Raw genomic sequence first — 26474 nt, 5'->3', positions numbered from 1 at the left:
CTGGGTAAGAGTGAGGGAGCTGCAGCTGGGAAATGGGGTGAGGTCCTTCTATTGAGTCCTGTAACCAAACTGTTGGATACAGGAACAGGATCTGGAACAGGGTGGTGCTGTATATGCTGTTATTCCATTTTTGTGTTGATATCATTTTTATCACCCGTTCAGTTTCAGTTATTTAATTACGTTGCCTTGCTAATATTGTTTTATATAATGCATTTTTTATTAAAGATTTTCTTGGTTTACAAAAGTATGTGCAATCTCTCTCTCTCTCTCTCTCTCTCTCTCTCTCTCTCTCTCTCTCAAGTAACATTTTTTTTACAGGTCAGTTTCATTTGTTGAGACATTAAGAAGAAAAGGGGGGGCGAGGTGGAGGGGGGGGAGGTGAGTGGTGTCGGGTGGCAATGTTTCTATTTTATATTGTTTTATATAATGTTAAATTTAGGCCCTTAAACTAGGGTTGCCTTTTTTTGGCATGGTTTTACACTATGGTTTTATGGACTAATTTTTACCTTCTTATTCCTATTTTCTAATATGTTTTGAATAATAATAATAATAATAATAATAATAATAATAATCTTTTATTTGTACCCCGCCCACCTGGCTGGGTCTCCCCAGCCACTCTGGGCGGCTTCCATCAAATATTAAAATACATTTAAAATATCACAGATTAAAAGCTTCCCTAAACAGGGCTGCCTTCAGGTATTTTCTGAATGTCAGGTAGTTGTTTATTCCCTTGACCTCTGATGGGAGGGCGTTCCACAGGGTGGGTGCCACTACCGAGAAGGCCCTCTGCCTGGTTCCCTGTAGATTTGCTTCTCGCAGTGAGGAAACTGACAGAAGGCCCTTGGCGCTGGATCTCAGTGTCCGGGCTGAATAATGGGGGTTATACTTATTGTTTGCTTGATATTCTGTGAGCCACTTTTGGGCACAATCTTGAGGGCAAGTGGCAAACAAAGATGATGGTCAGGGCAGTGGCGGAGCTTCATGCTCCGGCACCGGGGGCAGGAAGCAAGCGGGGGTAGGGCTGGCGCATGTTCTGGGGGCGTGGCGTACCGAGATGGAACCCTATCGGGATCCCGCTGCCCGGGGCGCCCCGCCCCCTACGCCCCGCCCTTCCTACGCCAGTGGGTGAGGGACCAAGTCTGGCTGTTGCCAACTCCCCTGTCTTCTCATAAGGCACCTGAAGGCTTTTGGGTGCCTGAGGCGTGTGAGATGCGTAAAGAGAACCCCCAGAAACTGCTGCCAGAGACAGGCTACAGTACATAAGTCAAATGGAAAGGACCTTTCCTGCAGGTTTGCTCTCTGAAAATATGGGATGCGGAAAGAAAGAATGGGAGGGAAATGGCGCACTACGTTGGAGAGCAAAATATTCAAAGAAAATATTCATCAGAGCTCAAAGGAGAATGAGGTAGGATGGTATTTCCCTAGGCTGGCTGTTTCCTTTTTTTCCCCCTTCCCCTTTGAGCACTGACAGTAATTAACCTAAGAATAGCACAAGAATTAAGGAAACCAAAAAGAACAGAAAGGGCAGAAATGAAACGGAGAGAGAAAGCTATTTGTTGAACTGGGACAGAGGAAGAGAGAGCTGCACATCTGAGCAGATGCAAGACAGACCACACTGGAATACTGGGGGTGTCCTCAGAGCAGGGTGCTGAGGCTAAACATTGTGGCCAGAGACCAGAGCTTTGCTGTGGTCGCTGCTGCTGCTGCTGCACTTTCCCTTTCAAACAAATAGAAAAGGAGCTGCCTCTTCTATCACTGCTTCTGCAATACTTGTGCTCCTCCTGCCGACTTGTTCGCCCCACAGCGAAGGGTGGAAGTGAAACTCAAGAAGAAAGATGAGTCCCGGCAGATGCAAAGCACCCAATATATTATGTCAAACTGTGACTCCGCACAGCTTGTTGTTAAGATACCAGGCCAAGATGAGCTAAACCAGGGGTCAGCAACCGGTCCACCATCCCTCAGACCATGTGGTGGGCCAGACTATATTTTTTTTGGGGGGGGGGGACGAACGAATTCCTATGCCCCACAAATAACCCAGAGATGCATTTTAAATAAAAGGACACATTCTACTTGATAAGTCGCGGGTGCAGTGTCTAAACAATTTCAGCTCTTCATGTAATCAGCATGCTAGCAAGGATATGCTAGGAGTCAAGTCTAACAAGAACAATCTCCTTTATTGCAGTAGGAACTTGACTGACTGGAGGGAAAGGGTGAGCTCCTTTTATACTCTCAGGAACAGGAGCTGGGGAAAGGATACATTTAGATTTTGGCGGGACCCAATCAGAGTAAGGATCCAAATTGTGCCAACAAGTTAACCAATAGCAACTGTCACCGCACCTGTTTGAATCACCCTGGAGTGGGAAAGGTAGTTACAGAACCAGCAGTGAAACTCACATATGCATATTAAACCAATACATAACACTACTCATGTAAAAACATCTATACTGCCCTCCTGCTCCTGGGCAGTGGCGGAGCTTCCTGCTCCGGCACCGGGGGTGGAGAGCAGGCGAGGTTGTGGCTGGCGCGCATCCCAGAGGACATGGTACGCTGCCCACAGGGGCGTGGCATGTATTCTGGGGGCGCGGCATGCTTCATGCAGGGGTGTGGCACCCAGCACGGGGGGGGGCACAGCCGTGATGGCACCCCACCGGGATCATGGTGCCAGGGGCGGTGCACTCCCCCCTCTTCCTCCACCAGTGCTCCTGTGAAAAGTCAGGATCCTGATCACTAGCAGGGGGAAGGGCAGGCCCCAACATTTCTCTTCCGTGCAGCCCTCTTCAGCCTGGTCCCTAACAACACCCCACTTCTCTAGCCCCGATTCTGTGGGAATGCTTAGGGGTGTGGATGATGATATATTACTTTATAAATCTCATCCCAGCTTGTATTAACAAGCTCCAAAATTAGCAGAGTTACATTCCCTGTTAAAACACAGCAGAGACGGTTGCATAGGCTTGCTAAAGCCTCTATAAGAAATATATATTCCTGGTATATTCCCCTTGTTCCCTCTTAAAAATATAGACACAACACAGTACTGTTTATAAGATATAAAAGAGTTTACTTATCCTGAGTTAGAATACAGTCTCAGAAAGGCAGGCAGGCTTAGATAAATGTATTTACATGTAGAAGCTAACTCCATAAAGAAGTAGGCTTCACTATTCTGTCCCTGAGATGCTCTTCCTTGAAGAAGCGAATCCAAAGAAGAAAGATGGGGTCTGCTTCCTGTGGTTTTGTGTAAACCTCCCCAGGTGAAACCACACCCATCTCCAGTTACATAGAGGAAGTTGTCTCAGTCCAGGTAAACAGGAAGTTAAGCCTGGAGGACTGAGACACCTTCATGTCCACTCTAGCAATGTTGTGTTTTGACTGCTCTGTGTTTACATCCCACAGATTCTGGCAAGCAGGAGGCAGTATTACATCAAGACACAATCCAGCCAGGCAAAAGCCCTCAAGATGGTGCAGAGGATCGTTGCCTGTAGAGAGCCCCAAGGGCCACACCCAGTCCCCGGAAATGAGGTCCCCTCCCCTATTTTGGCCTGTTTCCATATTGCCAACAGTAAGGAAGAATCTGCAGAAAGGATGTGGTCTTCCAATACAGCCATAAAAGCAGCTGCCCAATTCTCTTTTTTTATAATAAACTTTTATTAGTTTTTTTTACACAAAATCTGATTTTATTCAATTCACTTTCAATATAATAATTTCTTACATTTTGACCGGCATTTATTTTCTATTGTATTATAACTTACATCATTTATTTATTCGCCTTCCCTTGCCTATTATCCAAATCCTGCTCGTGATTTCATTGGGCCACAGCTTTTTCTCAGATAGTCCAAAAAGAACCTCCGCTCTCCGACAAAGTTCCCATCTTTTTGATCTCTTACTTTTGCTGTCAACTTTGCCATCTCTGCATAGTCTATTAACTTTAAAACCCACTCTTCTTTCATTGTTGATTTCTTCTTTCCACTTCTGAGCACAGAGGACTCCGGCTGCTTACACACACAACTTACCCATCTCTTTAGGAACCTCTGCCCCTATAATCCCGGGGGGGGGGGGAGTGCTTCAGGCCTCTTGGGAACAGGTATCTTAAACATCTTTTTTAAATTCATCATGCATGGCCTGCCCAGTTCTTAGCTGTGAGCAATAGTTTCTTTCCGTGAATAAGGCCACCTTATGAAACTCGTCTCCCATGTCGTGGAAGCTAGAAATAAGCAAAATGTCCATAACCCTCGGGGATAAGCAAAGGTCCCAGAAGTCTCTGCACTGTAAGAGATCCTGCTTATTGGCCCTCCTTGGTTCTGTGCTGGGCCACCGTTGCATAAGTACACGACTCAGGGATGCCATCATCATCGGGTGCTGGTTTGGTTTTCAATGAACTGTGGCTCAGTACAGCATAGGAAACTCCATCAGGGTCTTCTTCAGGCTCAGACTGCAAGGGCTATGGAGAGGAAAAAAGAAGGAGATGCAATCTTGCCATTCCCTCTGCTGGAGTTACAATGGAAACAAAGAAGGAATGGTGGAGAAACTGCTGCTCTCCAGATCTTACCGGATTACAACTCCCATCATCCATGACCTCTGGCTATGTGGGCTGTGGCTGATGGGGGCGTGTAGTCCAACAACATCTGCCACAGGTCCTCCATCCCTGGTCCAGAGAAATTCCAGGAATTTGGAAGAGCCAGTTCAAAAACGGGCATACCTGGAGATGTGCACAGACTATACGGAGGGTGGTACCTGGCCCTCTACCCCAACCCAAATCAAATCAGCCCTGCCATCCCCTGTTACTTGGAAAAGTAGAGGCTGTTGCATCGAATTAGAACACCCCCCTATGTCAGGGCTGTAAAGTGTTGGCAGGACGTTCACAGTCATAAAAGTTTTTGTTCATTGGAATATTTCTTACTATGTTTGTTGGCTGAGTTCTTTCATTGGCCACGGAACCTGTAGAGCAGAGATTCACACTGTGAGATTTTTCACCCCATAGGTTTCTGAGTAAAGTTATGGATGGTGTTTTTTCCCCTCCCCACTGGCCCATATACAGTGGTATCACCTTGGTTGTCAAACTTAATCCGTTCTGGGAGTCCGTACAACTCCCAGCACCATTCAAGAACCAAGGCGTGGCTTCTGATTGGCTGCACTGCTGGTTTACATACAAATCAACCGTGAAAGGACGCCACAAGAGGTAAACAACAAAAACATGAAACAAGCCTGAAAAATCTTCAAATAAAGAGATGGGAGTGGTGGAATATCTCCATGGTGGTAACGGCATTGTGTGGCTCACAAGTGAGGAAGTAGCAGCTGTGGAATGGATCATAGCTGAAATGGATGGTCAACTATCCCTTGAACAATTATATCCACCATGTGAATTTATAACTACAGTGGTATCTTGGTTCTCAAATGCCTTGATACTCAAACAATTTGGAACCCAAACACTGCAAACCTGGAAGGAAGTGTTCTGGTTTGTGAACTTTTTTCAGAAGCCGAACATGCTCCGTTTTGAGTGCCACACTTCCATTTTGAGTGTTACGCTGAGTTCTGTCTATTTTTGCTATTTATTTTGCGTTTTTCTTCTTCTTGCTCTTTTTTTGTGACTGTGTGGAACTCAGTTCAGCTACTGATTGGTTGATTGATTGATTGATTGATTGATTGATTGTGTGACTGCAGTACATTGTTTATTCCTTTCATTTTATGGATCAATGGTCTCGTTAGTGAAATTCATGTTAAATTGCTGTTTTAGGGGTGGTTTTTAAAAGTCTGGAACGGATTAATGCATTTTACATTACTCTCTATGGGAAAGCGCACTTTGGTTTTGGAACAGAATTCTGGAACGGATTAAGTTTGAGAACCAAGGTACCACTGTATTCTGTTAGATCACTGTATTAACTTGTGAGTATTTTAACTGACAAATTCATTTCTCCTGGCACATGGTGTGCGCACTGCTGGATTTGTGCTATTGTTTATCACATATATATTGCATAAATAAATACACTTTTTTTTTTGCTTTGCTTTGCTCAAGCCCAGCACCAGCTTTAGAGGTTTCACCAGGCACTGCCCCAATACCATCACGTCTGCCTGTCCAACCATATGAACTTCAACCCTATTTTGTTTTTAAAAGTAGAGCGTTCTCTCTCTGAGATTGTAACCTGTCTTGGCACCTGGGGCTTTAATCTTCTCGTGGGGAACTTGAAGTGGTACAGCTCCCACAAAGTGAGCATTTACAACCTTGGTTGTGCATGCTTTCATCTCAGCCATTGCAGAACAACTGGTCCAGAAGCCTACTCACCCTTTTTCCTTTTCCTGGACAATACAAAAGCAAGGATCAGCAGGAGGAGGACCAAAAAGAAAACTCCGGCAGCAATGCCTGCCCACATGGCTATTGAATGTCCACCTGTAACAGCATGAAAAGGGCACCTAGAGTCAGGGGCGTAGCAAGGTAAATTGGTACCCAGGGGCAAAAAAATTTTTGTCACCCCCTCCCCAGGCATGGGAAGGTCAGGTGGTACCCGGTGCGAAAAATTTCTTGTCAACCCCCCCCATTGATTTCCCCCTCCCCGCAAAAATGTTTTTACGTTATTTCATATTTTCTTACAAAGGAATAATAACAAGTAATAATAATAATAAACTTTTATTTATATCCCACCCTCCCCGGCCGAAGTCGGGCTCAGGGTGGCTAACATCAGATACATAACATTGGTATAAAATCAAACAATAATTAAATTACCTCCTAAAAACATCTCAAAATCAAAATAAAGTCTAATCAGATGGCTTTCCACAGGGTTAGGGTTGGGAACAGTAAGTGTTCTCTGAACTGAAATTTCAGCCTTCACGATACAGGAAAACAGCCAAGTAAACAGCTATTTTGGTGGAGGAGGGTCAAGATATTAACCGATATGCATGAAATTTCATATATAGCTATATAATCCCTAGTATAGTAAGATAAGACCTTCGGAGCAGGCATATAAAAAAAGATTTCAATTTTTTTTTTCAATTCCCCCCCCCCAAAAAAATTGTTCCTTGATAATTTGACACCCCCTCCATTATGGAACCCGGGGCAGCCCGCCCCCCACCCCCCTTGCTAATCCCCTGCCTAGAGTTGGAATGCTGCCAATGCTCACCAAACCCCACACTGGCAGTGCCCAGAAGCTCCCAAGAAAGACCCTTCTATCAGTTCATGGATCTTTCCATTCACCCTCTGCGTTACCATCTCCCAGTGCTGTGAATGTAGCACAGCTTGATTCCAGCAAGGCTTTTGACAAAGTTCCCCATAATATTATTGTAAGACACTGGCAAAATGTGGGTAGAGGATGCTATTGCGTGGACAGGCGGAGTCCCCCAAACCCCAGGCGACCCCTGAGCAGAATGATGACTCAAGGCAGCTTGCTATGGGATTAAAATTGGCCACAACTTTATTAAGATTCAGATGTAGGGAGACCTTGGCTCAGGCATTGGGCATTTACCCTTCCCACTCCCCAGCCAGGGATCTGGGAGACTTCAGGGTTATCCACAATGTGTGGGGATTGGGCTGGCTCTGGAGAACACGTGTTCAAGCAGAGATCCCACCCCCCACCCCCGTTCGCCACCACTGGAGGGGGAGAGCAATGACAACCTCTCAGCGTATGATCAATGCCTCCCCCCAAGACCCCTTTAACAGTATTGCCGTCGCAAAGGGGGCAAGGGTCACCGCCTCATGCCCCCCCATTTAGGAAGATAGACTAAAGGATTCCGCCCAAGGCCTGAAACCACCAAAGTTGTGACATATTGCTACGGGAAAGGCGAAACCTGCCAATGCAGGAAAATTCCTTTCCGGCCCTTCAACAGCGACTCTGACGTAGCAGCGCCTGCATATCTGTGGAGAAGATGTTATCCTGCAAAAGAAGACTTAATTGAGGGAGTGGAGGGTGGGAGAAGTTCTGGAGCCGAATGCTGCTTCACAGGTAAGCTACACCTTCTGTTGTGGGGGCAGAGCAGTCCCTCCCCTTACATGGCCAATCCCCTAGCACCGCCTCCCCAGGCAGGATTGAGCGGTTGACTGAGGTAGGTGGAGACCACAGGTATCCAGCCTGGGGAGGATGAAGCCAGTCCGAACTACCAGGAGCCGCACGGGGATCCAGAGGGCTGCGCGTGACCACGCAAAAGTCACCCCCCATTTGATGTGGGGAGCAGTCACTGTCAGGTGGATTTGTAGCTGGTTGACTGACCTAAACCCAAAGAGTGCTCACCAAGGGGGGGACTGAGAAGTGGGGTGCTGCAGGGCCCAGTCCTGGGCCCAATGTTGTTCAATATCTTTATAAAGACTTGTGGACTGTCTGGATGCAGAGGAGAGGTGGGAGGCATCAGCACTCCCCAAGGGAGTCCCCATGGGAAGATGGCTCAGAGCCAGGGGATTGGTGGTGGGACAATGATGAGTGGTCAGAGGGAGGGAGAGCCGACTGTGAGGAGGAAGGGTCATACACAGGTGACAGGGTTTAGTGAGCAGGAAGAGTCTGGGGCAGAGGGCAGTTCCGAATTTGAGGCAGAAGAGGGAGTAGGAGAGGTGTGGGGCCAGGAGACAGAGAGGCAGGATGCTATAGAAGCAAGAGAATCCATTGTTTGCAAATGTTGAAATGATACCCAACTGTGACGTGAAGAGGGAGAGATACCTCCTTTTAAAACTAAGGAATGGTGGAGCCAGCACACTTTTCCAATTTCATTTACAATTGCAGCAAATCAAAACCTGTATTAATGCAATTTGCGAAAGATGCATACAAGGATTAAGACAGGATCTCACCTGTTACTTTGATGTGTACTTCATCACTGTAGTCTGAGCATGCTTGAGTGTTCTTCAACTTTAAGCAATAACTACAGCGATAGGTGCCCCCATCTGATTCCTTGGCATTGATAATGGGAAATAGAACTTCACCCAATCCCATCTTCTTGCTTTTGTAAGTATTTGAAGAATTTTCTATGTGTAGAGTAAATTCTACTTCTTGCTGTTCTTTGGTCTTACAGAGGATATTGGCATTTCCTTCCAGAGCAATCACCTCACCTGGGCTCACTGAGATGGAAGGTTTGGGAGAAGCTTATCCAGGGGGAGAAAGAGAAAAAGAAGGATGCTTAATCCTTTGATCTTACACAATTGTCTGGCTTTGTAAAATGCTATTGGGGAACATAGAAAATGCATTTATGCCATTACTCATGAGATTAGTTGGCAGAGAACACAGGTAGGATGTGACCCTTGTCCGGGAAAGGCAAACTGCACAGCAGAGATGCCCTATGAGAGGGACAGAACCTATTGGGGTAGGATTGCTGTGGACCCTCCATTGTAGGCTTCAGGTTGTATAGTAACGTCCATTGCCTTGTCCGTTGACTGGGACCTGGGTGTGTGACAAATGGAGTACAGTGCAGGGGACTGTGTAGTGTGCTACACAATCTGCATGCCATTATGACTTTGGTTACAGAGAATGCATTTTAATCTGGAATAAAATACTAATGATTAAATAGAAATGGGGATAAAGAATCCCTTTTGATAGGTACATATTTCGATCTGTGCAGTTACAGTTCAGTTATATAGTTCATTCAGTGCACTTTCCCCCCATTTGATTGGCAGATGGAGTAAACCCAACACCCATTTGTAAAACTGTCACACAGAGATTAAAGCTAAGCCCTCACCTGTTACGTTGATGTAAAGACTGTCACTTAGATGCGAGCATCTGCGATCAGCGAAGCAATACCTACACTGATAAATTCCTCCATTTTCTAGTTTGGCCTCAGAAATGAAAAAATCCACTGTATTGGACGAAGATGTCTCTGATTCCACAAATACTAAAGGATCTCCCTTGTAGAGGTCAAAGGTGGCTCCGTTATATTCACTCCCACATTGGATGTAGAAATTCCCTCCAAGGGCGACATTAGGACTGGGAGTCACTAAAATCGAAGGCTTGGGAAATTGTCCTGATCAAGAAAGAGAATGGGAGTGTGGTTTGGAAGGTGGGACACTTGCAACAGCCTCCTTCTGTCAAATAGGAGGCATTCACCTGCAGTTGGGGAATCGAATAGAGTGAGTTTGTACAAAATTCAAACGACAGTGCTGGATGAATCTGCTTTGACATTATTGAACAGAGCAGGGGTTATCAAGCTGTGGTCCCTGAGCGGCTGGCTGCCCATGAGCTTCATTTAGGGGGTCTGTGGCCTGTCTGAGAAAAACACACACCTACAAATCTTGCGGCATCTGGCACAGTGTATTACAACAGCTACAACAGGCATAAAACGAGTTAAGTCATCCTCCAAGACTCTCACCAATTTTCATCTGATCCATGGCCGGAGGAGGGGACTTTGGGAACCACTACAACACAGCCCATATCCATCAGTTTGTGTAACTTTCTGGTCAGCAAGGCTTTTTGTTTTAAAAAGCAGCTCTATCATCACTCAGAGATGCAGTAGCTTGAGGAAGAGTCAAAAGAGAACCGAGTCCCAAAGGTAGCAGGTACCTCCATGGGAAACGTGGGGTGTAGACACAGAGCAGTCAAGTCCAACATTCCTTGTTTCCTAGAGTGGACACACAGAGGAAGGTGGCTCCAAGAAGGGAGGACTTCCTGTCATACCTGTTGGGAGCCACCTCCCTCTGAGTGTGACCAGGTAGATAGGCGTGACCCAAGTAAAGCCATATAAAAGGGCTGGGCGCACAGCCCTCTTCCTCTTCTGCATCTCTCTTTTGGATTTCTTTTGACCTACTCTTCATCCTGCTGTTCAAATGCAGCCTCATCCATAACAAAGGATGTGGGCCACATGTTGTACGTCTGAGACTTCACTTCTCTTGTCTACATTTTCCTGCAAATGAAACCGAAGTTGCAGCTAAAGCCTGCCTTCAGATTGCTGCTGAATGTGAGTAAAGTTTATTCTTATTTTAAGAAGACTGCTTTGTGTTGTTATTGTTTTAAGAGGGAAATAAAGGGGAAATTACCAGGAAGAAGCGCGTCTGCACAAAAGGCATCCTGTATTGCTTAGTTAAAAGGCAGAAACCAGCCATCAACAAGCTTCATGAAATATACTCGGAGTCAAGTGTGAATTTCATGCTCTTTATTCAGCTCATAGTAGTGAGGAATGCAGTTCCCCCAAAACGTTTGCTTCATATACACTATTTACACAATGGGCCCCACGTGATTGGCTAATTCCGGGATACTCCTGTATGCCAATCGGAATGCGGATTCACTTCCACCTGTAGCTGGATTGGGTGGCTCCTGCGGACCAATCAGACTGCTGCAATCTCAATCCTATTGTTCTAGGACCAATCAGACTGCTGCAATCTCAATCCTATTGTTCTAGGACCAATCAGGCTGCTGCAATCTCAATCCTATTGTTCTAGGACCAATCAGGCTGCTGCATTTTGGATCCTATTCAACTCAGTACATAACACTTCACTAGGCAGAGAGCCTTCTAGATAGTGGCACCCGTACTGTGGAAAACCCTCCCATCAGATATCAAGGAAATAAACAACTATTTGACTTTGAGAAGACATCTGAAGGGAAGTTTTTAATGTCTGAAGTTTTATTCTTTTTTAATATTGTGATGGAAGCCTCCCAGAGTGGCTGGGGAAACCCAGCCAGATGGGTGGGGTATAAATATATTATTATTATTATTATTATTATTATTATTATTATTATTATTATTATTAGCTGCAAGGAATGTGATCTGCTCTATGCTCACTAGCATGAGCGAGGAAGGAGCATATCTAATAACTTTATCCTCTCCTACCTTCCTTAAAATTCCTACAGAAACTTCAGAGTTACACATGGACAGCTGAGATGGACACAGGTTGTGTAAAGACAAAGGAGGATGCGGCCCCTGCCCCTGTCATCCTTGCACACTACAGGGAAAGTGTGGGAGCTACCACTTTATCATTCAGCAGTAGTGAGGAAAGCAAGTTGATCGTGGGAGGCCCTGGCATTGAAGTGCCATTCTGCCCTATGCCTCTGTCCCACTCTTGGGATAATTTCATTGACCCAAACTCACCTCCAGCCATTTGCCACTGCCTGGTCAGCCAACACCCTGGAAAGGAGAGCATTCTGTTAGAGGCAAGACATCTGAGCAAAAGGACCTGAAGCTGGGCCTCTGAGCTCCCCACAGGGCCTTGGCCACTTGCTCTGCCCCCACCACCCCGCAAGGAGGGATACCAACCAAGAAAAAGGATGCTGGAAGACAGACTCATGGCGTGGGTTCTGCCGCTAGCAGGGTGTCCTGTTTGCTCCTATCTTTGCTGTGTCCTGAATGACGGTCTTGGTTGGCAGCTGTTGCTGCTGAAATCCGGCAATGTTCTGTTACACAGCGGATCCTCAGCACAAATCACTTCTCTCTGATTTGATATTCTGGTCTTAGTCCCCTCCCTAGACTGCCTGACTAACCACATCTCCTATTATGTCACAGCTGTGGATTGCACAATGGAAGGAACGGAAGTGAACAGATGAAACTTCTGCATTTCTTTGAAAAACGGTTTAGCATAAGTTGTATCCCCTGTGCTTTTTTATGGCTGATGTCCTGAAACAGAGGTCGTGGCATAGCATTGGCGGGGTGCCACGGGGGTGCTTGCCCTGTGCCCAAAATTGTATGGGGCCCAAAATTTCATCACCCAGTGCTGCCTCGATGCAGTTGTGCATTTCCATCACTGGGCTCTATTGAAAATAGCTTCTGCATCCAAACCAGGAAGTGACAATGGAACGACTCTTTTCTTATCTCTGCAGTTGCAATCTCCTGGGTGACATGGACGATATTAAGCAATTGAATGCGCATCTGTCCTCTGTCTGTTTCCCTCCTACCCCCCCCCCCCCACCCGGTGCGGCTCTGGACACTGGCAACCCATGCTATGCCACTGGACAGAGAGATTCTCAGCAGTATTGTGAGGGCGGAAGGAATCTAGTACTGCCAGTCACAAGTCATTGCAAAGTCATGTCCTGGGCAGCCCATTGGGACTTGACAACTTGCCTCTGTTCAGCTTTTAGGTGTGGGATATTTAAAATGCAGTCAAACCAATGATTCATGTTTGGTAGATGGGCACATGATGAGAGCTGAAGCTCACAGAGTTTTCCTGTAAGTTTGCTAGAGATCCCACTGTGCCCTGAGAGGGAGTGGGTGTAGCCCTATATATTCTCCTTACCTGGGCACCTTCTCCTTTGCCTCTCTTCACTCTTACTCTTCATCTCATCTCCAAGCCAGAAATGAGAACTGCTAAGTCTGAGCTGTAGCTCAAACTCCATCTTAAGCTAGACTAAAATAGGTCTGTGTAACTGAGCTACCATTTTAAGCCCTCGTGAACAAAACTCCTGTATCTCTTATTCTGCAACAGATACTCTGAGTGTGTAAATGTTATTTTTACCTTTTGCAAGACTGTTTGTGTGATTATTGTTTTAAGGGAGAGAAAAGGGGGAAATAGCAGGAGAATCCAGAATGCAGGAGAATGCATTACAGTACTTAAACTAAAAGGCTAAAACTAGCCTAGCTAAGCTTCCCTTTTAAGCTGCAAAGGGATGTACCCTGTTGAAGTCACAAGCATGAGAAAAGAAGGATGATATCTAATAAACCTATCCTCTCCCAGCATCTATAGACAGCCCTACATAAGGTAGCCCAAGTCCCATCTTCCCTTGAAACAAACAGCCTCTACCCAACCACCCCCTGATTCTTGTCTGCTGTTTCTTGGAAGTGTGTTCTTCAGAGGCACAGTTCTCAGTAGAGAAAGAACTGGTTGGGGTCAGGAAAGCTGGGGGGGGGGGGGGAATGTAGGGGTGGGGTTGTCACAGGGTTGCCATATTTTGAAAAGCACAAAGAAGGACACATTTGCCGACTTCTACTTTTAACTATGGATCACTATGATTACATGGGGTACCTCAGGTTACATACGCTTCAGGTTACAAACTCCACTAACCCAGAGATAATGCTTCAGGTTAAGAACTTTGCTTCAGGATAAGAACAGAAATCGTGCTCTGTTGGCGCAGTGGCAGCGGGAGGTCCCATTAGCTAAAGTGGTGCTTCAGGTTAAGAACAGTTTCAGGTTACGTTCTTAACCCGAGGTACCACTGTACTCTCATTTTATATACACGTGGAAAAGAGGACCTGTCAGGGGGAAAGAGGACATCTGGAGCTCAACCTTCTTCCTTGTATAATCTAAATCAGGCAAAATCACCCTCGTAGCTCAGTATATTATCTCTATGACTAGCAAAATGAAGTAGAAGTAGGGGGGAGCTGGCTCATGTGGAAACCAAGAGGGCAAGAACAGGGCAAAAAGAAATAAATAAGCTGTCACAAGCAGAGTCTGAAAAAAATTCAAGACTAAAAGGGAAGAGGTAGTGGCATCGTTTGTCATCTGACTCGTGAGTCAGCAAGAGGCAGCAACCAAGAAGCATTGTGCAAAATAATGCTACTGTGGGTTGGATCCTGGGAATCTGTTCAAAACGAACAGCCAAGTGGATTTCCTTCCATCCGTACATTCAACCGCCACTGTGGCACGGACTCTTGCTCTGAAAGGTTTCAATCTTTGTTCTTTATAACAAACTTTTTTTAAAAAGTGTGCACATATATGTGTAAATAGATGCATGAATGGCTCTGCAATATAAATTGTTTAGATGTTCCTTGATATATACTGGTACTTCCCCTCCTCCCCCTTTTTCTGAAGTGTATTTTGTTGCCAAAGGCATCCTATATCCACTGGGCCTGCACTCCTAACTACGTTATGCTAACCTAAGAAATAAATCCTAATTCATTCGGTGAGGCCTACTCCCAGGTTAGTGGGGTTAAGATTTCAGTCTTAATCTGCTCCCTGCTGTGAATTTTAAACAGCAACTAAATGCAACATTCACTATTGTTCTTTTTTGCATGGAAAGAAATGTTATCATGAAACCGCTGGGAGGGGTCACCTGGATTTTTCGGGGTTGTTGTCACCAGCAGCCTGGCGACACCCAGCCAAAGGTTCTCCACCCCTATCCACCTTCCCGTCCCACATCAAGAGGCATAGTTATTAAATAGTGGGTGGACATTGCAGACGACACAGTGATTCTCCAAGCAGCTCTGTTTATTCTCAGGCTGGAACAGAAGTGAGCTGAAGGGCTCAGCAGCCTGCTTATATAGAACTCAGCTACAAGCAACAGTAACAACTTTCTGTAGTTACCCAATCCATGTACGTCACTTTCAATCCCTCATTTGCATGTGCGGACCTGAGTGAGAACTGCAGCAGAATGCACTATACACACACCTCCTAGTGGCCTAGGGCGAGAACTGCAATACATAACAATGGTCACAATTCAAAGGCACATTGGAGGTAGTCCAAAGGACTTGAAGACGCAACGAAGCAGGACTTATAAAGGGCATAGCCTGTGGAGGCTCCCAGGGGCCAGGCAAAAGAGGCCTGAGGGGCCACATTCAATCCACAGAGTTGAAGACTCTCTTTTTTGAATTTTTAAAATTGATTTTACAAATATAGAATTATAACAAATCCATATACATATTCATATATAGAGATTACTCTGATCTCATGACTTCCCCCCACCCCCTCCATGGGTCTTAATATCAGCATTAAAATCTGCATATTATTGCATAATCTATAATTTTTATCAATCCATGTTATCCAAGCTATCTGTTACATTACAAATGAGATTAAAAGCCTGCTAATCTTTCCATCATCTTACAGTGGTCTCCTAAATAAACTATAATTTTCCCGCATTCTTTTTTTTAAAGATTTTGTCCTCTTGGTTCCTGAGCTTTCCAGTCAGCTTTGCCGTTTCGGCATAGTCCATTCCTCTCTGGTAGGGACTTTGTCTTCTTTCCATCTTTGGGCTAATAGCATTTGAGCGACTGTTGTCCCGTACATAAAAAGTCTTTTCTGATCTTTTGAAATGTCGGTACCTGTAATTTCTAATAGAAAAGCTTCTGGGTTTTTAGCAAAAGTTATTTTAAACATTTTCCTTTTCATTTCATTATATACCATCTCCCAGGAAACTTTTATTACCTTACACGTCCACCACGTATGATTAAACATAATGCTGAAGATTTTCAACCCTGGATGAGGCGATGTTCTCAACCGCAGGGGCAAACCGCCTTGGTGAGCCAGGAGCATAAGGAAGAACTCTACAGAAAGGAGGCGCTCGGTGGTCAAAGAAGGAGAGTAAATACATATTTTGAGTGCCCAGCTCTTTGGTGGGAGCAGCAGTTCTCTCGGTGAAGAAGGATCTACTAGAGATGTCTGTGCAAACCATGGATCAGCCGAGGTCCCAGAAGTCTCTACATCACAAGAGGTCCTGCTTGTCACTCTTACTTTGGTCTGCCTTGGGCCAGTGTTGCGTAAGTACAGCTTTCAGGGATCCTGTCAGCATCGGGTACCTGTTTGGATTTCAGGGCCCTGTGGTTCAGTGCAGCGTAAGAAACTCCATCAGGGTCTTCTCTGCTGTGGGATTCCAGGGGCTATGGAGAGCAGGAGGGGAGGGAGATATTTAGCACGCGGTCCCTGCCACTACATCTTCTAGAGTGACAATGGGAATGATCTCAAACCCAATCTCAAACAACTCCTCACCCACAATAACACAACAACAGGACTCAACATGGACACTGGTACCAGAGCCTGCAATAAACCCAGATGCCAGCTCCGCCACTGCACCTGGGGCTGCCACTCAACTCTCAAGAGGATGAGTGTTACTTGGCACTCTGCACATGCCTGCACGCCCACAATCAAATGAGCCTACTGCTAAAAATTAAATAAAATGTTGCCGGACAGGATCACACTTTTGTTTTTTTATTTTTTTACGTAACTCTGCCACCCCTAAGGCTAAAGGGGTCCATTTGCAATGCCGCTTCCCTCTCCACAAACTTCTGGTATAAAACTGAGGTGCTTTATACACTGTCAATGAATCCTAAGTGCCACAGGACTTTCACATAGAGATCCATGAATAAAAACCAAACCCCCTATTGGGATCCAGAGGATATAATTGCCAATGGCTGCTTTCGTTCGAACACCTGAAGTGTTCAACGGGCTGTATCTTTCTCTGTCTCTTATGTTTTCTCCACCAAATTGGTTAGGCAGAGGCTGCTACACAGAGATGTGTTTTTTTCCTTCTTAGATTGAAGGGTCTGGAGTGTAGGAGGTTGGCAGGATGTCCACAGTCATAAAGGTTTTTGTTTACAGGGAAGTTTTTGTTGCTAGGAAAGCTTACTGTGTTTGGTGGTTGTCTTCTTTCGTGGGCCATGGAACCTGCAGATCAGAAAGAGAGCATGAGATTATTCGCCCAATCTTCTTTCAGAGCAGCATTGTGGAGTCTACTCCCTCCCCATGCACCCTAACTCTAAAGACCAGCCTTCCCTAACCTGGTTCCCTCCAGATGTTTTACACTACAAGTCCTATCAGCCCTCACTATTGGCCATGCTGGAGTTGTCATCCAAAAACTTCCACAAGAATGACATCAGGCTGGGGAAGGCTGACTAAAGACCCTTCTCTTCATGGATGGATAAAACTTCTTGCTTCTTTTCTGTGAGGCTGTGTGTCACTCTGCATTGGAAAGAAATTCTACCAAGGTAACCCATATACTAAATTGCTTTTTAAAATAACACACAGAGAAAATTTTTCTTCTGCTAGAGATGCAAAAAGATAACTTGCTGTTGCCCCTGTGGATCCGGCTATGTAGAGACTGTGTCACACGTACTCTTGTCCTGCCCCCTATATAAAGACCTGAGGGATGAGACCATCCCAGGCCGCTCTTGTCAAGCTAAATTGTTTTCACTTCTAGCCGACCAGAACAGCTCGATAACAGAGAAGGTTGCCAGATTTATCGAGAGAGCAATGAGACTGAGAGCTGCTATCTGAACAACAACAGTGTAGTCATCCAGATTCCCAGCATAGGATTTTATTATTATCATTATTATTATCATTTTACTATTTATGTTAAGTTCCAAGGAGATATTACCTTGAGTTTTAATAGGTTATAAGGTTTTATTGGTAACCATATTTGTTGTATTTTTGTTGGTGTTTGTCTTTTAGATGCTATGGCCAGTCGGCTACGCAAATAAAGTTTGAATTTGAATAACTTGCTGTTCAGGTCACTGAAAACCTATACCGCTACAAAAACAGTTTTGCATGCTTTAATCTCGGCCATTGTAAAGCAGTCCATCCAGAATCCCACTTACCCTTTCTGCCTTTTCTGTACAATATAAAGACAAGTCCCAGCAGGAACAGAATCAGAAGGAAAAGTCCCACCGCAATGCTTGCCCACAGGATGACTGCGTATCTGTCTGTAGAACCAGGTTACAGTTAGAATGCTACTAATGCTTGTTGTGCAGTGTCCAGTGGCTATCAGGAATGGTCCTCGTATTGGCCTTTGGATCTATTGATTAACCTCCACAAGACCACCTCCCAGTTCCCTTACACGCATCCATTAGCCCCTGCATGACCACGTCACTCAGGGTGGCATTTGGACTAGTCATGATGGCCGTGCATGTGCTGTACCTCCACCTTCACAGGCAGTATACCTCTGAACATCTGTTGCTGAAGATCATGCGCATGATCTTGCATGCATGAAGCTGCTTGTGGGCTTCCCATAAGCTTCTGGGCGGCCGCTCTGAGACGAGAATGCTGGACCAGATGGGCCTTGGGTCTGATTCTGCGGGGGTCATTCTCACGGCAAAAGCTTTCTATTTACTGCACAGTATGGACACCCATCGTCTTTGGCTGTGCACACACCACGAAGCTAAATAAGCATTAAAGCACCATGCTTTCCCATAAATAATCCTAGGAAAGCCTTGGTTTTGTTTTTTGTCGTCCCGTCCCCCCCAACCATACAGTACTTTTATTCAGGAAACTCAAAGCAACAAACATTGTTATCGCCTCCAATACCCCATCAATAATAAGCTGGTTTATAGTTTTGTCAATTATTAAACATTCAAGTAGTGAAATATTACACACCAAATTCCCCCCCCCCAAAAAAAAACCCTGGAACTTCTTTTGCCCTTACGAAATCTTATAAGATACATTCTTGGTTGCATGATAACAACAGGCTTCACTTTTAGTCCTTTAATATCTAGCTATTTGTTATATGTCTTTACTAGAAAGCCTTGGTTTCCCCAGAAGCTACTACTTACAGACTTACGATTCCCAGCATCTTTATCAAACCACAGTTCTCTGGATTCTTTTGGATAAGTCATGTGCTTTAAATGGGGTGTAATCCATCTCTCTCTCTCTCTCTCTCTCTCTCTCTCTCTCTCTCTCTCACACACACACACACACACACACACACACACACTGAATTTCCTTTACACTGGGAATATATGTGCAGATGGAGCAATCCCGTTGAGCATGGCAAACTGGTTGGGGTAACTGCTGCCATGCCAGAAAGGAGAGCACCAGTTTTGAAGTTGGAATGATCCATGTGACTGGTCCCAGCATCATGGTTGATTAAATCACACGTATTCTCCAATAGGATGCAGGGCCAGCCCAAGATATTTTTCTGCCTGAGGTGAGTGACAAGGGGGTGCCATCCTTCCCTCCCATTTCATGCTCACCAGCTTCTATAGGTTATGCAGAGCTTGCACTGTGGGAGGTGGCATGGCACCCAACTCTGTCCACTGCATCTGCTGTCTCAGGCAGGGCAGCTGATTTACTCTGCCTAACAGCAGAGCTGGCCCTGAATTGTGTAGGGAAGCAGTTCTTTTATACTGCCATATGTCTATGAAAAGGTCATCTACCTGACCTTTCATCTTCCTCCTTAAGTTCTACAAGTTACCACTCCAGCACCCTGCCTCCCATCTGTCTTATTCAAGAATGTACTTTTCCACATCTTTATAGTTCAAACATCTTTCAGTCAAATGGTATTGATCCATTCATTCCCTAGACATAGGGAATCTCATTGCTGCATCTCATTTATTTCCAGGGCCATGCATATCCTTCCAGCCAATGATTACATGACACAAGTGCAGAAAGCCATATCACGTTCCCATATATGTCCCATGTAAGTGACTATTGGGATGGGGTTCCTGCTGTCTCCATGCACCTCCATCTCCCATGGACCTCACCTGGCATGCAATCATCTTCCTTTCTGATCTTGCCTCTAGTAACCAGTTGCTGATGTAAACCCAAACACCCAGTTCCTCCATTCCTTGTAATGTGGCTCAAGGTCGCCTAGGGTGGTATTTGGCTTTGACAACCATAATCCCTAGAGCTCCTGCCTCATGCACAGAGATTGAGAGTTAGAAGAAAGGTGGGAGAAAGAACTGTGGAAGCTCCTCACCTGTCACAACCAGTTCCATGGGGTCACTTGACTCTGACCAAAGAAAGGAGTATCCTGTTTGTTGATATCGGCAGGTGTAGCTCCCTCCAGCCTCCAACCTCACTTCAGAGAAAAAGAACTTGGTTGCATTTCTGTCGCTTTCTGTCTTCTGTGATGCTATCAGGTTGTTTGATTTGAACAAGGAGAAGGTCACGTAACTCTTTGCCCCCTGACACTCAATGCTGACATTCATTCCAGGAGAAATCTGCTGTGTTGGCTTCAGAGTGATGGAAGGTTTAGAAAGCCAGGGATCTAGTGTTAGGAAAAAGGGAAAAGGGGGGGGGGTCAGCCAAGAAAGGATTCAGACATGTTGCTTGTGATGCATTTAATGCATCCTGCTAATTTGCATCAGATCAAAAGACCTGTTTGCTATGCACAAAATCACCTTCAATAGACCTGTATTGGATATACTGTGCAGGCACACTGTGCAAAGAGAGTAGCATCCAAATACTTTATCATCCAAATTATTTCAGCTTCATCTCTCCCCCCATCTTTCTAACCCTTAATAGTGCAAAGACAGGTTTGAAAGTATGGGCAACGTGAACCACAAACTCTGAAGCTAGAGGGCAAGAAGCGAGGCTGAAACATATGCTAGTTCCCTGAATATTATCCCTGCCCCATCAAAACCAGTAGCTGGGGAACTAATAATGCAGAGTGCATAAGGATATGTGCCTTATACTGAGTCAAACCATTGTTTCATCTGTCTTGGCATTGTCTGCTACACTGATTGGCAGAGGCTCTCCAGCGTTGCAAGCAGGGATCTCTCTCCGCCCTACCTAGAGATGATTGAAACCAGAATCTTCTGCATGCAAAGCAAATAGTCTATCGCTGAGATAGGGAGCATGTAGCCATCCAGATGTTCCTGTGTGTCTTAGCCAGCATGGCCAATGGTCAGGAATGGTGGGAGTTGCAGCAGAATCACATCTGGAGGACCAGAGGTTCCCTTTCCCTGCTCCACCACATCACTTTGGCAAACTAGTGCACATGTACCACAGAATAACACAACAACAGTCTTTTTTCCACTTCTGGACACAGTCTATTTGGATCATGACCAGTAAACAGGACGTGATAATTTGATATGGTCTTCATCTCATCTGTATACCTCCACACCCCCATTTACAAAGGTCTTCAACAGAAGCCTGAGCCACTATGCACCAATTCCATATAATCAGCCAAAAAGCTAAACAATTTCTCCTTCATTTTCAGGTGATGGAATGAAGCAAAGGCAGAGAAATTTGATTTAACAGAGACTTAAAGGCAGATCTACCTAATCTGCAGTTTCCAAAATAATGCATTACAACAAGTGCTTTTTTCCTTTAAAAATGTTTAGAGGTAGTCTCCTTTTCCTACTCATATTGAAATACTGCCCCCCCCCAATGAGGCCAAACTTAGATTCACAAAATGTTTAGGGGTATGCGTACCCCTGCATTCCCCCCCCCCAAGGAAAAAGCACTGATTACAACCCTAACAAAAATCTGTTAACTTGGATTATTGCCAATGCAACTGAATGCCTCTGATTTTAAAACTTAAAATGGTACACCTTTATTTTCCTAACATTATATTAAGGTGTGTGTGTGTGTGTGTGTGTAATTAGCTAATTAATCATCATTTTTTTTCCAATTATATCCCAAGACACTCAAGCCAGCAGAATGGATCTTTACCTCATTTTGTCCTCATTACAACCACGTGAGGCAGGTTAGTTGAGAAAGATTGTTGTTCAATGTCATCCAGAATCTCTGACAGAAACTTTAACCTTTTGCTTAAACTACAGTTCCCAAACTACATGGAGGAAGCCACGACTGCTAAAGTGGTATAAGAATCTTTGGCATGGATGTGACCTAAGACGGAATCTCACCTGTTATGTTGATGTATACTCTGTCACTGTAGTTTGAGCATTGCTGATGGAAGTCTAAGTCTGATTGGAAGCAATAGGTACAAAAGTAGATCCCCCCATCAGTTCCTTTAGCATTGAGAATGGGAAATAAAATGCAGCCTGGTTCCATCTTCTTGATCTCACGGTTACCCCAATAATCTTCTCTCAACAGAGTGAATTCTGCCATTGGGTTCTCTTCACTCTTACAGCGGATAGTTGCATTTCCCCCCAGGGCAATAAACTCATGCGAATTCACTGAGATGGAAGGTTTGGGATAGAATTGCTCTGAATGGGAAAGAGAAGAAGAGGGAAGTTTGAGCCCTGGTGCAACTCCAACACTCTTACTCTGTAAAATGGGAAACAGGATGCTGGCTGGAACCAAACATGTCCCCCACAACTGCCAAACATGTCCCCCACAACTGCAAAAATTCAAACAGCCACTTTTCAACTCTCCACATCTCTTCATCCCTGCTTTGATCAAGCATCCCTGGTGTAAACCACCAGGTTTTTCCTGTCCATGCCCCTCTGTTGCTTCTGCCCCTTTTTCACTGTTTCCCCAGAGCAGGGGAAAACTCAGTATTGCCCAAGTCAAGGAACAGCAAACCCAGAACTTAATAACCAAAAAGCTACTGGCTCTCTCAGGCAACCTGTATTGTGTCCGCCTCCTGAGGCAACACCAAGTTGACAGTCTACAAGCACTGCCCTCTAAGCAGCAAAAGGCAGAACAATACTTACAAGGAATGTAATATAAGAAGAGAACAAGAGTGGGGTTGGTGGGTGTTTTGGATCAGGTTAGCCATATTGATTTGTATGCTGTTGGTAGATTTTTGTCATTGTCTTGTTGGGCTGTGTGTGTGATGAAGGGGAACCATACCGGGGTGAAGGTGTCTTCTTCTGTTTGTCCCATGTCAGTTTCAGGTTACTAGTTAGTTTTTCTAGTAGGGCTGTTTCCCATACTACTTGGTACCATTGGTCCATGTTTGCTCCTGTCAGGTCTTTCCAGTGTCTGGTTATGATGTTTCTGACACAGAAAACCAAAGATCACCACAGCCAACCACAAATGAACAATCACACCCTACGCCAACCCTGACCTCTCTCACCGCCAAAGGAGCACAAGTGAACAACAGAGAACCTACACAAACAACGCTAACACCAAACCCTACTCATATTAAGTAAAATAAAAACATCGTCACCCCATCCCACCCTCCTCTCTCCCCCTTTTCTTCCTAATGTCTCAACAACAAAAACTGATTTGTAAAGATGTTATATGGAAAAATACGAGAGAGACATTGCACTACCTTTGTAAATCAAGAAAATCTTTAATAAAAATAATAATGTAAAAAAGGAGAGAGAGAGAGAGAGAGAGAGAGAGAGAGAGAGAGAGAGAGAGAGAGAGAGAGAGAAACTGTATGTTAGGCCATTCTTCTTTTCCTTCTAGTTGCAGATGCAATAAATCCGACCTCCACTTTAGTATTAGTTGTGAAAGTGGCACACCAAGACAGAGCTGAGCCCTCACCTGTTATGTTGACGTAAACTCTGTCGCTGGAATGTGAGCATTTTCGAACTTGGTCTTGAGTGAAGCAATATGAACACTGGTAGATCCCTCCATCTGTTTGCTTGGCATTAGGAATGCCAAATACAGCACCAAATGAATCATTCCTAGAAAGCAAATGCCCCGGAGTCCCTTCCTTGGAGAGATAGAACGTTGATTGTTCACGATATTCATTTGTACAGTAGATGTAGAATCGTGTCCCTGGGATGACGAGAGGACTGGGCCTCACAAAGATGGAAGGCTTTGGAGAAAGCTCTCCTGGAAAAGAAAGAGAACTGGTATTCGGAAGGTGGAACATCTGCAACTGTATCACTCTGTAAAATAGGCAACGTTTTCCTGCTCTTGAAATATCTGCTCACCTGGGGCAGAGAAGATGAGTGGCAACGCCATGTGCAACGGCCTGACTCTTTTTGCATTTGGCAAGAAGGGGGGCATTCTGGCCGGAGCGGAAGTGGGGGGCATGCAAGGAGTGGCACATTCCCATTTTGCCTCAAATGGCGACACAGGATGGGCTGCCGCTCCTGTCTTTCTGCAATACTCATGTGCTCCATGGGGTTGTCTGCAGAGACATTCCCACCTGCAAGCACCTAGACATATGCAACGAGGTTTCACAATCACACAGAGTCCTGACATGTGTGTCCATGAAGTGAATTCTCTGCAGACAACCACATGTAACACATGTGGCGACAATAGGGTTAGGGTTTAAATTGAGAACCTGCTTTGCTGTTAACATAACTATGCCCTGCACATGAATAACACATGAATATGTCTAAGGACAGAGCAAAACTCTCACCTGTTATGTTGACATAAACATTATCGCTGTATGGTGAGCATTTCATTTCATTGCCTGTATTAAAGCAATATTTGCACTTGTAGACCCCACCATTGGGTTCTACATGTTTGGCATTAGAAAGGGGAAAATCTGTATACAGGTAATGTGAGGCAGTTTTAGAATCCACAGCCGCTAAACTCCCTTCCTTGACAAGGTAGATGGTTGCTTCTGAGTAATGTTTAGTCTCACAGCGGATATAGAAATCTGCACCTAGGACGACCTGAGGACTTGGTATCACTGAGATGGAAGGCTTTTGATAATGCTGTCCTGGGAAAGAAAGATAACAGGAATGAGATTTGGAAGGCAGAGCAGTAGCGATGGGAGACTTGAAGTAGACTTGTACCAGGGTACAAAAATCCACAATGTTGTGGTACATACAGTATATTAATCTGTAACATTTTCCAATTGACATATATCAATATTTTCACATATTCCTCATCACCAAGCTGTTTTCAAAAGAAGTAGGAATCAATTTTTGAACTGAGCAACAGCTGTAGGGCCAACAATACAGCCTTCAACCAATGACTCACTTCTGAGATAGCAGAGAGTGAGAGAGAGAGCTCTTTAACTTCCCCTTCCCTGTTGACATTGGAGGAGGACAGGGTGGAGAGGAAGTAGAAGAGCCCAGAGCCTGCTGTCCTTTATGTAGCTCGATTGCTCACTCTCCTGCATAAGCCGAGACACAGGAGACAGGCAGGACAGCGCCAGTTGAGATTCATGCACCTAGGAGGCATTGAAAGAGAAGATTCTCCCTGAGTATCTGTTGATGTTTACAGTGGGAGGGGAAGGACTAAGGATCTCCCTGTGTTTAAAAAGCCCTTGCACACAAGAGAAATAAACTGAAGTGGTTAACTGGGAGGAGTGTTTCCTTGAGTCGGATACAGGTTGTCTAGAGACAAATAAATATGAGCAGTACAACCTTTCTAGAAAAAGAGGTACCGGAACTCAACATGAAAGCCAAACTCGTTCTCTGATAATGGCAATTGCACCCACATGATATGTGAATAACTGAATTCCAACTGGAAAAAAAGCCTTGAATATGCGATGGAGAAAGTTTGGCAAGTGCCACTTATTGTCTACCATGAGAAAAGTAGTTCTGGTTGGAGGAGTCCACGGATTGAGTTCCCATTCTTCTCACCCCCCCTTTTTTATATTACCATCACCATTATCACGGCTGACTGACACTCACCTCTAGCGATCTGCCACTGCCTGGTCAGCCAACACCCTGGAAAGGAGAAGATCCATTTAGAGGCAAGACATCTGAGCAACAGAAATGGAAGCTGGGCCTCCGATCTCCCAGGCTTGTTCTTATAAACACTCTGATCCCCCCGCCCTCCAAGGAGTGATACCAACCTAGAAAGAGGATGCTGGAAGGAAATTTCATGGCTTGGCTTCCGTAGCCACCAGTTTGTTCTGTTTGCTCCTAATTCTGTTGTCTCCCGAATGAAGATCTCTGCTGGAGGCTGTTGCCGCTGAAACCCAGCAATGTTCTGTGATGCAGCTCTTCCCCAGAACGTATGACTCCTCTCTGATCTGCCACTGCATTGTCCTTCTTCCCTTCCCACAGCTGCCTGACCAACCACATCCCTTATTAGTCTGCATCTGTCTGATGGTTGCAAAACCAGAGGAAGTGAAGGGCTGAGTGTTTGGCGTCGAACACAGCTCCTATTTTTATTTTTTCTAGTTATCAGAGAGAGAGCATCTCAGTAGTATTGTTGGGGCAAAAGAAATCCAGTATGCCCAGTTGTAAAGGTAAAGGGACCCCTGACCATTAGGTCCAGTCGCGAACGACTTTGGGGTTGCAGCACTCATCTCGCTTTACTGGCCGAGGGAGCCGGCATACAGCTTCCACGTCATGTGGCCAGCAAGACTAAGCCACTTCTGCAAGCCCTAGTCTCTGTGTTTTAACCAACAGCTGCACCCGCGTTTTGTGGCAAAATAAATCTAGTATGCCCAGAACGA

The 26474-nt window shown here is 45.1% G+C and overlaps 1 protein-coding gene across 1 annotated transcript in view; it reads right to left on the bottom strand.

Annotated features, from left to right (window-relative positions):
• Positions 1-4086: 4086 nt before the first annotated feature.
• Positions 4087-26474, bottom strand: part of LOC117057542 (immunoglobulin superfamily member 1-like) — a 33815-nt gene continuing 11427 nt past the window's right edge. Inside the window, exons 10-18 of the mRNA XM_033168392.1 lie at positions 25702-25737; positions 24474-24779; positions 23645-23938; positions 22111-22413; positions 20217-20507; positions 8756-9046; positions 6272-6376; positions 4892-4929; positions 4087-4432 (exon numbers count right to left, since the gene is read on the bottom strand). Of these exons, the coding sequence (XP_033024283.1) occupies positions 4274-4432; positions 4892-4929; positions 6272-6376; positions 8756-9046; positions 20217-20507; positions 22111-22413; positions 23645-23938; positions 24474-24779; positions 25702-25737 (1823 nt within the window). The 3' untranslated portion in view covers positions 4087-4273. The remainder of the gene's footprint in view (positions 4433-4891; positions 4930-6271; positions 6377-8755; positions 9047-20216; positions 20508-22110; positions 22414-23644; positions 23939-24473; positions 24780-25701; positions 25738-26474) is intronic.

The sequence above is a fragment of the Lacerta agilis genome, chromosome 14 (assembly GCF_009819535.1).
Source record: "Lacerta agilis isolate rLacAgi1 chromosome 14, rLacAgi1.pri, whole genome shotgun sequence".
Taxonomy (NCBI): domain Eukaryota; kingdom Metazoa; phylum Chordata; class Lepidosauria; order Squamata; family Lacertidae; genus Lacerta; species Lacerta agilis.
The sequence above is the reverse complement of the archived record's forward strand: the minus strand, read 5'-3'. Positions and strand labels throughout refer to the sequence as shown.